Source organism: Hyperolius riggenbachi, chromosome 10, assembly GCF_040937935.1.
Source record: "Hyperolius riggenbachi isolate aHypRig1 chromosome 10, aHypRig1.pri, whole genome shotgun sequence".
NCBI lineage: Eukaryota > Metazoa > Chordata > Amphibia > Anura > Hyperoliidae > Hyperolius > Hyperolius riggenbachi.
Genome location: NC_090655.1, coordinates 19,331,779 through 19,345,347, shown reverse-complemented (window position 1 = coordinate 19,345,347; position 13,569 = coordinate 19,331,779). Strand labels below are relative to the sequence as shown.

At 43.9% G+C, this 13,569-nt stretch overlaps 1 protein-coding gene across 1 annotated transcript in view; it reads right to left on the bottom strand.

Annotated features, from left to right (window-relative positions):
* GLRX3 (glutaredoxin 3) overlaps nucleotides 1-13,569 on the bottom strand; it is an 89,107-nt gene that overhangs the window by 53,513 nt on the left and 22,025 nt on the right. Inside the window, exons 3-4 of the mRNA XM_068258559.1 lie at nucleotides 8,170-8,244; nucleotides 632-833 (exon numbers count right to left, since the gene is read on the bottom strand). Of these exons, the coding sequence (XP_068114660.1) occupies nucleotides 632-833; nucleotides 8,170-8,244 (277 nt within the window). The remainder of the gene's footprint in view (nucleotides 1-631; nucleotides 834-8,169; nucleotides 8,245-13,569) is intronic.

The window sequence follows — 13,569 nt, the reverse complement described above, 5'->3', positions numbered from 1 at the left end:
TAGAGGGCACCGAGAGAGGAGACGGAAGGCTCTATATGACCCAGAGCCTTCCCTCTTAAGTATTTGCTTCGTTGTTTTTTTTTAATGCGGTTCCCATTCACTTTAACTGTAGTGCAGCTCTAATTCATGCTAAACTGCCACTATTACCTAGGATTTAAGAAGGTTCTCATCATGCAGAACTGTTCTTCCTGCTGGTTAGAACAGATTAAGAAGAAAAAACTGTCGGTAATGCGTTGATAAATCTCCCCCTCAGAGATTTAGGTCACTATAGAGATTCGGAACAGTATAGACAGAGATCCATATCGCTACAGGAAGTACAATTTGATCTGCCATTGCATCAGAGGCAGATGGCATAGTCTAAACAAGGCCAGTTATTCAAAATTAAAGTCAAAATTATAAAAGCTGAAAAAAATTATAGAATTTCCCTTGTCTTCAGTGGAAGTGTAGTCACTAAATAATGGAACGTCTGTCTTCATAGAAGAAGCCCTGATGAAACAGTAGGAATTCCTGATACAGCTAAAGGAAGAATGGTTACTCAAGTCCACAACACACACACACAAATCAGTAATTACTACATGATATTACTGGCATCCTCTTCCACTAACGATAGAAGCAGTGTTTGGCTACATACCACAGCGGGGCTCCTTAGGAGAGCCCTTCATGAACAGCATGCACGGGGCCACACTGATCAGCTTCTTCAGCCTTACATTCAGGTCTTCTTTAGGTGCGCTGTTGGGGGCGGCTGGGAAGGAGGTGCTGGAGGACAGTCGTTGGACCTTCTTGGTCAGCTCAGGTGCGTGTGCCCCGTCCAACCGGTCAATCTTCTGAGAGTTCTGAGACAGGAGAGAGAATGTACTGAGAGGACAGGGGAAACGGACCACCAGAACAAATCTACATACAGGCAAGTGATGAATAACCCCGAGCACTGCACAGTTCAACACAATCCGACACTATAAACAAGACAACTGAGGGCTGCTGCTAATACCTCAAACTTTAACACACAGCAATATATTTATATAGCAATGACATCTACTGCAGCACATTACAGAGTACATAGCAATGTCACTGACTGTCCTCAGAGGAGCTCACAATCTAATCCTACCATAGTCATAGTCTAATGTCCTACCATGTTATTATGTATTTATATAGCAATGACATCTACTGCAGCACATTACAGAGTACACAGTCATGTCACTGACTGTCCTCAGAGGAGCTCACAATCTAATACTACCATAGTCATAGTCTGAGGACAGTCAGTGACATTGCTATGTACTCTGTAATGTGCTGCAGTAGATGTCATTGCTATATAAATACATAATAACATGGTAGGACATTAGACTATGACTATGGTAGGATTAGAGTGTGCGCTCCTCTGAGGACAGTAAGTGACATGACTATGTACTCTGTAATGTGCTGCAGGAGATGTCATTGCTATATAAATACATAATAATAATAATATGGTAGGACATTAGACTATGACTATGGTAGTATTAGATTGTGAGCTCCTCTAATGTCCTACCATATTATTATTATTATGTATTTATATAGCAATGACATCTCCTGCAGCACATTACAGAGTACATAGTCATGTCACTTACTGTCCTCAGAGGAGCGCACACTCTAATCCTACCATAGTCATAGTCTAATGTCCTACCATATTATTATTATTATGTATTTATATAGCAATGACATCTACTGCAGCACATTACGGAGTACATAGTCATGTCACTGACTGTCCTCAGAGGAGCGCACACTCTAATCCTACCATAGTCATAGTCTAATGTCCTACCATGTTATTATGTATTTATATAGCAATGACATCTACTGCAGCACATTACAGAGTACATAGTCATGTCACTGTCTTCACAGGAGCTCACACTCTAATCCCTGGTATAATCATAGTCTAATGTCCTACCATTTAATTATTCTGTCTATATAGCACTGCCATCTCCTGCAGCACATTACAGAGTACATAGCAATGTCACTGACTGTCCTCAGAGGAGCGCACAATCTAATCCTACCATAGTCATAGTCTAATGTCCTACCATGTTATGTATTTATATAGCAATGACATCATCTGCAGCACTGTACAGAGTACATAGCAATGTCACTGACTGTCCTCAAAGAAGCTCACAATCTAATCCTACCATAGTCTAATGTCCTACCATATTATTATTATTATTATTATGCATTTATATAGCAATGACATTCTCCTGCAGCACTTATCAATCAGAATACTGGCTATTGTCCTTTGGATCCGAAATCTAATTGGAATTTGGGGAAAAAAATGCATATTTGTGTATTGCTAGCTTTCTTGTATAGCTTATAGATGGCCAATCTGAATATCTGCTCAAATAAAATGTGAAACAAAATTGCATAGTGTGTACACAGCTTAAAGGGAATCCAAGGTGAGCGTGATATGGAGGCTGCCATATTTATTTCCTTTTAAACAATACAAGTTGCCTGGCAGCCCTGCTGATCTATTTGGCTGCAGTAGCGTCTGAATCACACCAGAAACAAGCATGCAGCTAATCTTGTCAGACCTGACAACGTCAGAAACACCTCATCTGCTGCATGCTTACTCCGGGTCTATGGCTAAAAATATTAGAGGCAGAGGATCAGCAGGACAGCCAGGCAACTGGTATTGCTTAAAAGGAAATAAATATGGTAGCCTCCATATCATTCTCTCCTCGGGCTCCCTTTAAGATGGGGCAGTATGACAACTAAACAGTCAATCAAACAAATTCAAACCGCTCTAGGAATAAAGTTCCATGAAATTCCAAGTCAGACAAGTAATAGACTGAAGTGGCCAGTAGAGGGGGGTGTAGGCTCATGAAACAGAAGGTAGAATGTGATAGAATCGCACTCCTTGCTCTCACATCACTGAAACTGCAGAAAACCATTCCAGAGGATCAAAACGCAACACAAATATTCCACATTCCAAGCAAAAACAAATAATATTGTCTTTTTTGCCGGGTTCACATCTGCGTTCTGAGCCAGAAGGATCCGGTGAGTGGATCCGGCCTCCGTTTCACCAGATCCGGATGGCTCAGTCCGTGGCCCGGTTCACATAGATTGATCAGATCCGGTTTCACTCAGCAATACATACCCAATCTTCAGTAGCAGCCGGCGGTAGAGGCTTCCTCTTCTTCCGCTGTGACTACACAGCGCGTCATGTGACGCGGAAGACGGCGGAAGCCTCTACCGCCGGCTGCTATGGAAGATTAGATATGTATAAACCCCTCCCTCACCCACCCGCCTGCTGCACCCTCCTATCGCTAGTTTTGCGTCGGCCCAAGCGCCCATCCCCCGTGGCCTCTAGTGTGAAGAAACGTTCCGTTTTACATTGCCCCCAATGCTGCAGCATTTTTTGTCCGGATCCGTTCCGCTGGGCAGAACAGTCTGGAAAATTAGGGCCTGCAGCAATTTTTAGTTCCGGGGATCGGAACGTACCCGTACCAACGGACGCATGTGAATGGATCCATAGGTTAACATTGGATCCTTTCACATCCGTTCCGTTCGTACAGTATACGTTCCGGTTACGTTCCATAAAAACCGCTAATGTGAACCGGGCCTTAGGCTAGGTTTACAAGTAGGACATTGCATTGTGCTTTCCCTGTTCAACAGGAACACATCAAGAGTCATACCACACTTTATAGAAGCATTACATCGCATACAGTAGATACAGTGAAGCATACAGACAATGAAAAGTATGCTTCCCTGTACCGGTTAACGTGCTTTTAGAGGCAACACCTGCATGCAGTGCATTACCATAACGCAACACGTTACTCCGCAACGCTAACCCCGCACTGTAAAAGTTGCATAGACCTATCATTGCAGGGCGGTGAGCAGCGTTATAGGACTTTATAACATGTGACCATAACGCCACACTGTAAACCTAGCTTAGTGGCCCCCCCATCTTCCCTCCCCCTACAGAGATCAGCAGCAGGAAGCGAGGCTGGGTAAGTATTACTCACCTTCTTCCTCTCTCCAGCCCCGAGCAGCTGTGACCGGCATTACAGCAGTCAGCATCATACTGACAGGTAAGGGGTCCTGGCTTGATGACATCATCAAGCCGGGACCGGTACTTCAGTCAGTACGGAGCTGGATGACAGGGGGCAGTCAGGAGTTGTGACAGTCAGTGAGATGCAGAAGGCGAGTGAAGCTTGTTTACAATGTGATCACTACAATCACCGAGGATCATAGTGATCACGTGATCAGGAGCCAATCGTTGCAGCTCCTGATTAAATTAAGCTGTCCATTGTGTGTGTGGTCTTGTGAGCGAGCAATCGCACTGGGACGCGGACCAAGTAGTGCGAAAACTACGTCCTGTCTGAGGCTTACAGCCACAAGTATAACAGATTTCAACTGTGTCAGTCCACAAAGGGTTAAAGCAAACCTGAAATGAAAACAAACATACACCCATCATACTTACCTCCCGTGTAGTCTACTCCTCCATCTCTTTCTCCTCTCCTGCGTCCTGTTTGTCCACTATGATCAATGGAATTCTGCGACCTCCATTTTAAAAATGGCAATGATTAAACTGTTAAACTGTAATATCGCCCACTTAAGCCATAGGAAAACATGGACATTACCTTGCACATCAGTGTCCTTTCAGTCATAACTGACTGCAACTGATCTGACAGGAGTTTGTCGGAACTAAAATAGAACTGGCAGGAATCGTTGTTAGAAGAAAATGGTGAGCTTTTGAGAGGAACTGACGGTGAGGTAAGTATGTAATATTCACTTGCAGGTACATAAGGTTTATTTTAAATCATTTTACTCGGTTCAGGTTCCCTTTAAAATGGAAAACCGAAGAAAGATGTACATGGAGGCTGCCATATTTATTCCTTTTATACCAGTTGCCTGGCCTCCTGCTGATCTTTCAAGCATCAGTAGTGTCTGAATCACACACCTGAAACAAGCATGCAAGTTAATCCAGTCAGCCTTCAGTCAGAGCACCTGATCTGCTGCATGCTTGTTCAGGGTCTATGGCTAAAAGTATCAGAGACAGAGGAGCAGCAGGACAGCCAGGCAATATGCATTGTTTAAAAGAAAATAAATGTTTTAGCACCCATATGTCTCTCACTTTAAATTCCCTTTAACCACTTTGTCCTCCTTGACGTATAAAAACGTCAAGGAGGACAGGCGCGCGGCCGATCGCGCGCGTGCACGCGCACTCCCGGCCGCGGAGTCGGTAGCCACGGAATCAATTTATCGGGCTATGGAGCCCGATCATTGATTCCTCTCCCCCGCTGAAAAAGCGACAGCTTCTCTCGGAGGCTTCGCTCTTTCTGAAGCTGTGTCTCTCTAAGCGTACATTGTACGCTTAGAGTGACGTCATGTAAAAAAAATCGAGATTGCCATCTTGTGGCCAAAAAGTAAAACTACAAGAAAATCCTCAAAAACATTACAATACACCAATATTTCCCCAAATTAAACACTTTTATATCCCACCCTCCCAAAAATGCCCACATAAAATGTTTAATAAAAAAAACCAAAAAAAACATTACTATAAAAAAAAAAAAAAAAAAAATATTTACCTAAGGGTCTAAACTTTTTAAATATCTATGTAAAGATGAAATATTTCTCTCTATTTTTTTTTTATAAGCTTGTAAATAGTAATGGATGCAAAACGGAAAAAATGCTCTTTTATTTCCAAATAAAATATTGTCGCGATACATTGTGATAGGGACATAATTTAAATGGTGAAATAACCGTGACAAATGGGCAATAACAATACGTGGGTTTTAATTATGGAGGCATGTATTATTTTAAAACTATAATGGCCGAAAACTGACAAATAATGAATTTTTTCATTTTTTTTCTTATTCTTCCTGTTAAAATGCATTTACAGTAAGGTAGCTCTTAGCAAAATGTACCCCCCAAAGAAAGCCGAATTGGTGGCGGAAAAAACAAGATATAGATCAGTTAATTGTGATAAGTAGTGATAAAGTTATAGGCTAATGAATGGGAGGTGAACATTGCTCGGATGCATAAGCTGAAAACGACTGAGATGTTAAGTGGTTAAAGAGGATCTGTAACATGAAAAGATCCCCTGGGGGGTACTCACCTCGGGTGGGGGAAGCCTCCGGATCCTAATGAGGCTTCCCACGCCGTCCTCCATCCGTCAGGGGTCTCGCTACAGCCCTCCGTGGAGTCCGTGCAGCGGTGACGTCAATATTTACCTTCCTGACTCCTGCGCAGGCGCTCTGACGGCTGTCGGCTCCGAACTACACGGAAATACCCGATCGCCGTCGGATCTGCTCTACTGCGCAGGCGCAAGTTTCCTGCGCCTGCGCAGTAGAGCGGACCCGAATGAGATCGGGTATTTCCGTGTAGCGCTCCCGCTGGAGCCAGCAAAGGTAAATATTGAACTGACAGTCGGCACAGTCGCCGGCTGTTCGGAGGGCTGCGGCGAGACCCCCGTGGGACAGAGGACGGCGTGGGAAGCCTCATTAGGATCCGGAGGCTTCCCCCACCCGAGGTGAGTACCCCCCAGGGGATCTTTTTAATGTTACAGAGTCTCTTTAAGTGATCTGACAACAAACCAAAACATGCTGGGAACATCCCACAAGACCTGCTTGGTCCGTTTTTGAAGATGGGGGAACATGATTTAGCCCTTGTCAAAAGTCACATGGAGGCTTGCTTGGCCATTTCTCATGGTTTCTGAAACACGGCCTGTAAAGTGGATCGTTGAGGAAAAGGTCCATAAGACGCCCCTGCACCATGGACGCAACAGGATTGGGTTTTTTTTTTTTTCCTGATTTTTGTCAACTAAACCTAAGCATTTTATGGTCTGGAGTGTTTTATCATCAACTGAAAAATACAGTACATGTTCAGAAATTGCACTTGGGGGGGGGGGGGGGGTTGATTGTGCACCCTGCTTAATAAAGTTTAACTGAACAGACAGGGATATGGTGGCTGCCATATTTATCCCCTTGTAAACAATACCGGTTCCCTGGCTGTCTTGGCGTTCCTCTGCCTCCAATGCCCTTAGCCATAGACCCTGAACAAGCATGCAGGTTAGATGTTTCTGACTGAAACGTAGCTGGATTAGCTGCATGCTTGTGTCATGTGTGTTTCAGACACTACTGATGCATGAAAGATCAGCAGGACAGCCGGGCAACTGGTATTTCTAAAAGAGAAATAAATATGGCAGCTTCCATATCCCTTTCACTTCAAGTGTGCTTTCAAGGGAAAGAGTACCTGTAGTGAAAAAAGTGCCCCTAAGGGGAACTTACCTCAGGAGGGGGAAAGCCTCTGGATACTAATAAGGCTTCCATCGTCGTCGTCCACACTCCTGATCCAGCTCTGGCGAACCGACCCACCCTCAGTCCACCAACAAGGGCTTGTCGGCGGATTGCTCAGGCACACTATGGCTTCCACTGCTGGGTCCCCTAAACAGTGTGTGCCCAGCGCAGGCGCAGTAGCTGCTTTCTGCTCAGCCGAGCCTGATTGGGTCTGCTCTACTGTGTAGGTGCAGATTTCCCGCGCCTGTGCAGTAGGGCGAAACTAGACAGAGGTGCCTGGCTCTCCTACTGACCACATATGCTATAGCTCCGTTGTTATTGCCTGATGAAGCGGGATCAAACCTGTGAAACGCGTTGCATATTTGGAGTTCATAAATAAAATATATTGACTGTCTTTACTACAGTCGTTGTGTGTGTACTTGGAGGAGGCAAGTCCACCACTACCTCCTCTATTTACCAAGAATTTGGTTTTTAAGCTCATTTAGGTTCCTTTTACCCTTTTGGCGCCTTTGTTCTCCTGCATAGTAGGGCGAAACTGATCGGGATCGGCTATTTTTGATGGAGCACGAGCAGAAAGCAGCTACTGTATCTGCGCTAGGTGTACAAATTTAAATATCGTGGTGGCCGTTTCTCTGGGGGAGCTACTGGATAGGGGCTGCTGAGAAAGACTGGGGAAGCCTCATTAGGATCCAGAGCCTTCCCCCTCCAGAGGTAAGTACCCCCTGGGGCAGTTTCTTTCCTTACAGGTATCCTTAAACTGCAAGGACTATTTCCATTACAAGCTCCCTAATGCACAGTCCACTTTAAGACTTCTATCCATCCAACGACCTACATAGCATTTCTTGTTCATCCAAACAATCCACCCCCCATTATTCAAGGAGAAACAAATAACCCTGTACACAAATGAGTCCCTTACCTTGAAAAACAAGAAGGTTGGCACTGAGTTGATCTCATACTTCTCTGACACCTCTGGAATGACTTCTGCTTCAAGCTGCAAATAATAATAAAAAAAAAAAAGAAGAGTGAAGGAGTGAAAAAAAACAATGTTGCTTCAATTTTATTTTCATGTCCCTTTTTATGATCTGTGTTTAAATAAAAAAAAAAAAACCCTCGCAGGGATACCGGGGGAAGCTTAAAAAGGGTGTCGGATGCAAAAGTTTGCAAGTCATTTGCATTTAAATGAGGCGCGTCGGGCCGGCCTGTCATCCGCTGAGCTCGGACTATGACAAAACAGGTTCAAGGGTTCTTATTTTGTTGCGTGTTGCCGGCGATGCCCGCAGGCGACGAATACAATTTTTTTCTCTTTTTTTTCTTTTTGGTGCACTAGTGACCTAGTAAATTTTCAATCATATGCAGCTACTAGTATATTGAAATCCATAAATCACTGACCCCAGTTATGTCATGATTACACTGCTTATTTTCTGCCCAGAGCAATTCTGGCTGTTTGCTCTATTGACTAATTTTGAGAGGCAGTATATCAAGGCTGACATTTGCAGCTCTCTGCAAATTATGGAGCAAAGAAAAAAATATATAAAAGAGGTAAAAAGGAGTATTTCTTCAATACGCGATTGACGGCGGGTACATTCTAAGCTTAACCCTTTGGCGTCGCAGCGTTGGCTTCCCAAATAAGGCTCTTGTTAGAGCGACGAGAAATAAAGCTGGGTGGTTTTTAAAGACGAATGGCGGAAGGCAGAATCGAAGATTAGAGTGTCAGCCAATACACAGACATGAGGATGGCTGGGGGGGGGGGGGGGGGCGAGTGGGTAGATGTTATGCAGTAACAGCAGATCTAGGAGACAAGAAAGAGCTATTAGAGGAGTGGGAGAAACATTGTAATATTTTGAAATTACTGTCTTATCCACTGATCAGGCAAGACATTGAAACCACATGCTTATACTGTGTAAGCCCAACTTCTGCTGCCAAATCAAGTCTGCGCCATCAGGGCATGGACTCACACAAGATCTCCGAACATGTCTGATAGCATCAAGAGATTAGCAGCAGGGAACCCGAGGCCAGAGCGATATGGTGGCTGACATGTTTATTTCCTTTTAAATAATGCACATTGCCTGGCAGTCCTGCTGATCCTCTGCCTCTAATATTTTAAAGACCTGGAACCCACTAGAGCGCTTTGAGCATTTAGGGAGCGTTTCAAAACGCTAGCGATTTCCTTAAAGAGAATCTGTATTGTTAAAATCGCACAAAAGTAAACATACCAGTGCGTTAGGGGACATCTCCTATTACCCTCTGGCACAATTTCGCCGCTCCTCGCCGCATTAAAAGTGGTTAAAAACAGTTTTAAAAAGTTTGTTTATAAACAAACAAAATGGCCACCAAAACAGGAAGTAGGTTGATGTACAGTATGTCCACACATAGAAAATACATTCATACACAAGCAGGCTGTATACACCCTTCCTTTTGAATCTCAAGAGATCATTTGTGTGTTTCTTTCCCCCTGCAGCTATCTTCCACTGAAGTGTCAGGCTGTTTCTTCCTGCAGAGTGCAGACAGCTCTGCCTGTATGTAATTCCTCAGTATGTGAAAGCCCAGCCAGCTCAGAGGAGGATTTATCCAGCTTGTAAAAGATGAGAGAAGAGAGAAGCTGCCCTAATCTAAATACACAGGCAGTGTGCAGAGAGGGGCCTGGAGGGGGGAGATGCATCACAGAACCACAACACTGAAGAACTTGGCAGCCTTCCAGACACAGGCCTGACAAGTCTGACAAGAGAGAGATAAGTTGATTTATTACAGAGATGGTGATAGTAGAACGTGCTGCAGTAAGCCAGAACACATTAGAATAGCTTTTGGAACATGTAGGATGATAAAAAACAGGATGCAATTTTTGTTACGGAGTCTCTTTAAACACTCTGCCAATGTAAATAAATGTAACAAATTCCACAAGAGCGATTGAGTTTCCCAAAATCGCTAATGCAGGACTTGCAGCATTTTGGGAGCGGTTGCGCTTCAATGCAAAGTATTGACGCGCTGGCAAATCGTTCACGAATATGAATCGCTACACATAGCGATTTGTGTGCAATTTTAATATTAAATTGATCAATCAGAATTAAAATCGCTAAACAATCGCTGGCAAAAAAGCCTAAACGTTTTAAAATCGCTACCAAAATCGCTGGAAAACGCTCAAGAAATTGCATACAAAAGGCTAATTAAAAACGCTAGTGATTGCGCTAGCGATTTGTAGTGAATTCCTGAGGCGGATTATCTCTTTGGCTGCGGTAGTGTGTGAATCACACACCTGAAATAAGCATGTGGCTAATCCACTATCCCGCCTATTCATCTATTTAGTGCCGAGTACTACACTTGCACAAGTACAGAAGCGTCTATGCTTGTCTGGATGTATTGAAAGTTGCTCCTTACTGTATTTTCCTGAGGAAGTGAGATGTAGACCCGCGAAACGCGTTGCTGCAATTTTTGGAGTATGAAATAATCGATTGTTCTCAACTGATTTGCATCTGTCGAGTCTTCTGTGGGGAGGCAAGTCCACCACTACCCCCACTTTTTACATGGGTTTTAATATATTTTATACTGGCGCTTCTGTTTCTACACAAAGATACGTGGCTAATCCAGACACAATTCAATCTGACCACCTGATCAGAATGCTTAACCACCCTGGCGTTCTATTAAGATCGCCAGGGCGGCTGCGGGAGGGTTTTTTTTAAATAAAAAAAAAAACTATTTCATGCAGCCAACTGAAAGTTGGCTGCATGAAAGCCCACTAGAGGGCGCTCCGGAGGCGTTCTTCCGATCGCCTCCGGCGCCCAGAATAAACAAGGAAGGCCGCAATGAGCGGCCTTCCTTGTTTTGCTTACATCGTCGCCATAGCGACGAGCGGAGTGACGTCACCCGACGTCCTGACGTCAGCCGCCTCCGATCCAGCCCTTAGCGCTGGCCGGAACTTTTTGTTCCGGCTACGCTGGGCTCAGGCGGCTGGGGGGACCCTCTTTCGCCGCTGCTCGCGGCGGATCGCCGCAGAGCGGCGGCGATCAGGCAGCACACGCGGCTGGCAAAGTGCCGGCTGCGTGTGCTGCTCTTTATTTGATGAAAATCGGCCCAGCAGGGCCTGAGCGGCAGCTTCCGGCGGTGATGGACGAGCTGAGCTCGTCCATACCGCCCGGCTGGTTAAATCGGGGTCTAATCACAACGTGGAAATCTTCATCCAGAAAACCGGATGCAGAATACAATATGCTAGGGGAAATAGGCCCTAAAAGTATTAGAAGCAGAGGATCAGCAGGACAGCCAGGCAACTGACATTGCTTAAAGAGACTCCTTAACAAAAATTGCATCCTGTTTTTTATCATCCTACAAGTTCCAAAAGCTATTCTAATGTGTTCTGGCTTACTGCAGCACTTTGTACTATCACCATCTCGGTAATAAATCAATGTATCTTTCCCCTGTCAGACTTGTCGGCCTGTGTCTGGAAGGCTGCCAAGTTCTTCAGTGTTGTGGTTCTGCTATGAACTCCCCCTTCCAGGCCCCTCTATGCACACTGCCTGTGTGTTATTTAGGATTAGAGCAGCTTCTCTCTTATCTTTTACAAGCTGGATAAATCGTCCTCTGAGCTGGCTGGGCTTTCACATACTGAAGAATTACAGACAAGGGCAAAGCTGTTTGCAGGAAGAATCGAGCAGCCTGAAACTTCAGTGCATGAGAACAGGGGGAAAGAAACACACAAATGATCTCTTGAGATTCAAAAGGAAGGCTGTATACAGCCTGCTTGTGTATGGATGTATTTTCTATGTGTGGACATACTGTACATCAACCTACTTCCTGTTTTGGTGGCCATTTTGTTTGTTTATAAACAAACTTTTTAAAACTGTTTTTAACCACTTTTAATGCGGCGAGGAGCGGCGAAATTGTGCCAGAGGGTAATAGGAGATGTCCCCTAACGCACTGGTATGTTTACTTTTGTGCGATTTTAACAATACAGATTCTCTTTAAAGAGACACTGAAGCAGAAAAAAAAATGATATAGTGAATTGGTTGTGTACTATGAATAATTACTAGAAGATTAGCAGCAAAGAAAATATTCTCATATTTTTATTTTCAGGTATATAGTGTTTTTTCTAACATTGCATCATGAGTCTTTCAGAGCAGTCTGTGAACTAATGACCTCTCCTCTGCCGGAGGAAAAGTAAATAGTCCAGGAACAGTTGAGATAATAAAAGTCAGATAACAGCCCTCTCCACGACTAACTTAGTCGGAGAGCTTAAAGGGGAACTTCAGCCTAAACAAACATACTGTCATTAGGTTACATTAGTTATGTTAATTAGAATAGATAGGTAATATAATTTTTTACCCACCCTGTTTTAAAAGAACAGGCAAATGTTTGTGATTCATGGGGGCTGCCATCTTTGTCATGGGGGCTGCCATCTTTTTGGTTGAAAGGAGGTGACAAGGAGCAGGAGACACAGTTCCAACTGTCCTGTGTCCTGATTACCCCTCCCAGCTGCACACGCTAGGCTTCAAATGTCAAATTCAAAATGTAAAAAAAACAAATTTACACCAAAACAGCAGAACGAGAGCAACAACATCAGAAATCCCATCATGCTTTGCACAGCATCAGGGGAAAAAAGCCCGGGCAGTTTTCTTCTGTGCAGCTAAAAATGAGGCTTGTATAAGAGAAACAAAGTTCTGATGCTGTGATACTGTTAAAGAAACACCAGGCCTTTTCAGTGCTGCTGAGTCGATTTTTAGTCCGGAGGTTCACTTTAATGGCTTTTTTGTATAGAGATAACAACTGGAGTTTCTTAACTCTTCCTGTAGTGGAAACAATTAGAGTGATGTATCTGATCTTAATGTTTTATTTCTTAGCTGTACTACACATACAAATCATAATATCGTTTTTTTTTCCGCTTCAGTGTCTCTTTAAAGGACTTCTGTCGCGAAAATCTTAAAAATGTAAAATACATGTAAGCATAGACAAATAAGAAGTACATTTCTTCCAGAGTAAAATGAGCTATAAATTACTTTTCTCCTATGTTGCTGTCACTTACAGTAAGTAGTAGAAATCTGACATTACCGACAGGTTTTGGACTAGCCCACCTTGTCATGGAAGGGGGGGGGGGGGGGGGGAGTGCTCAGGGATTTATTTGATTTTTAAAAGCCCTGAGTGAATGTCAGTTGCTCCGCCCAGCTGCCAAAGAAATGTAGGGTGAGCAGAGAGGCTGGCCAGCATCTTTGTACAAATATTTTTCAGGGAATGTCTTTATAAAAAATAAAGTTCAAACGGAGAATCCCCCATGAAGAGATGGACTTACCCAAAACTTGTCAGTAATGTCAGATTTCTACTACTTACTGTAAGT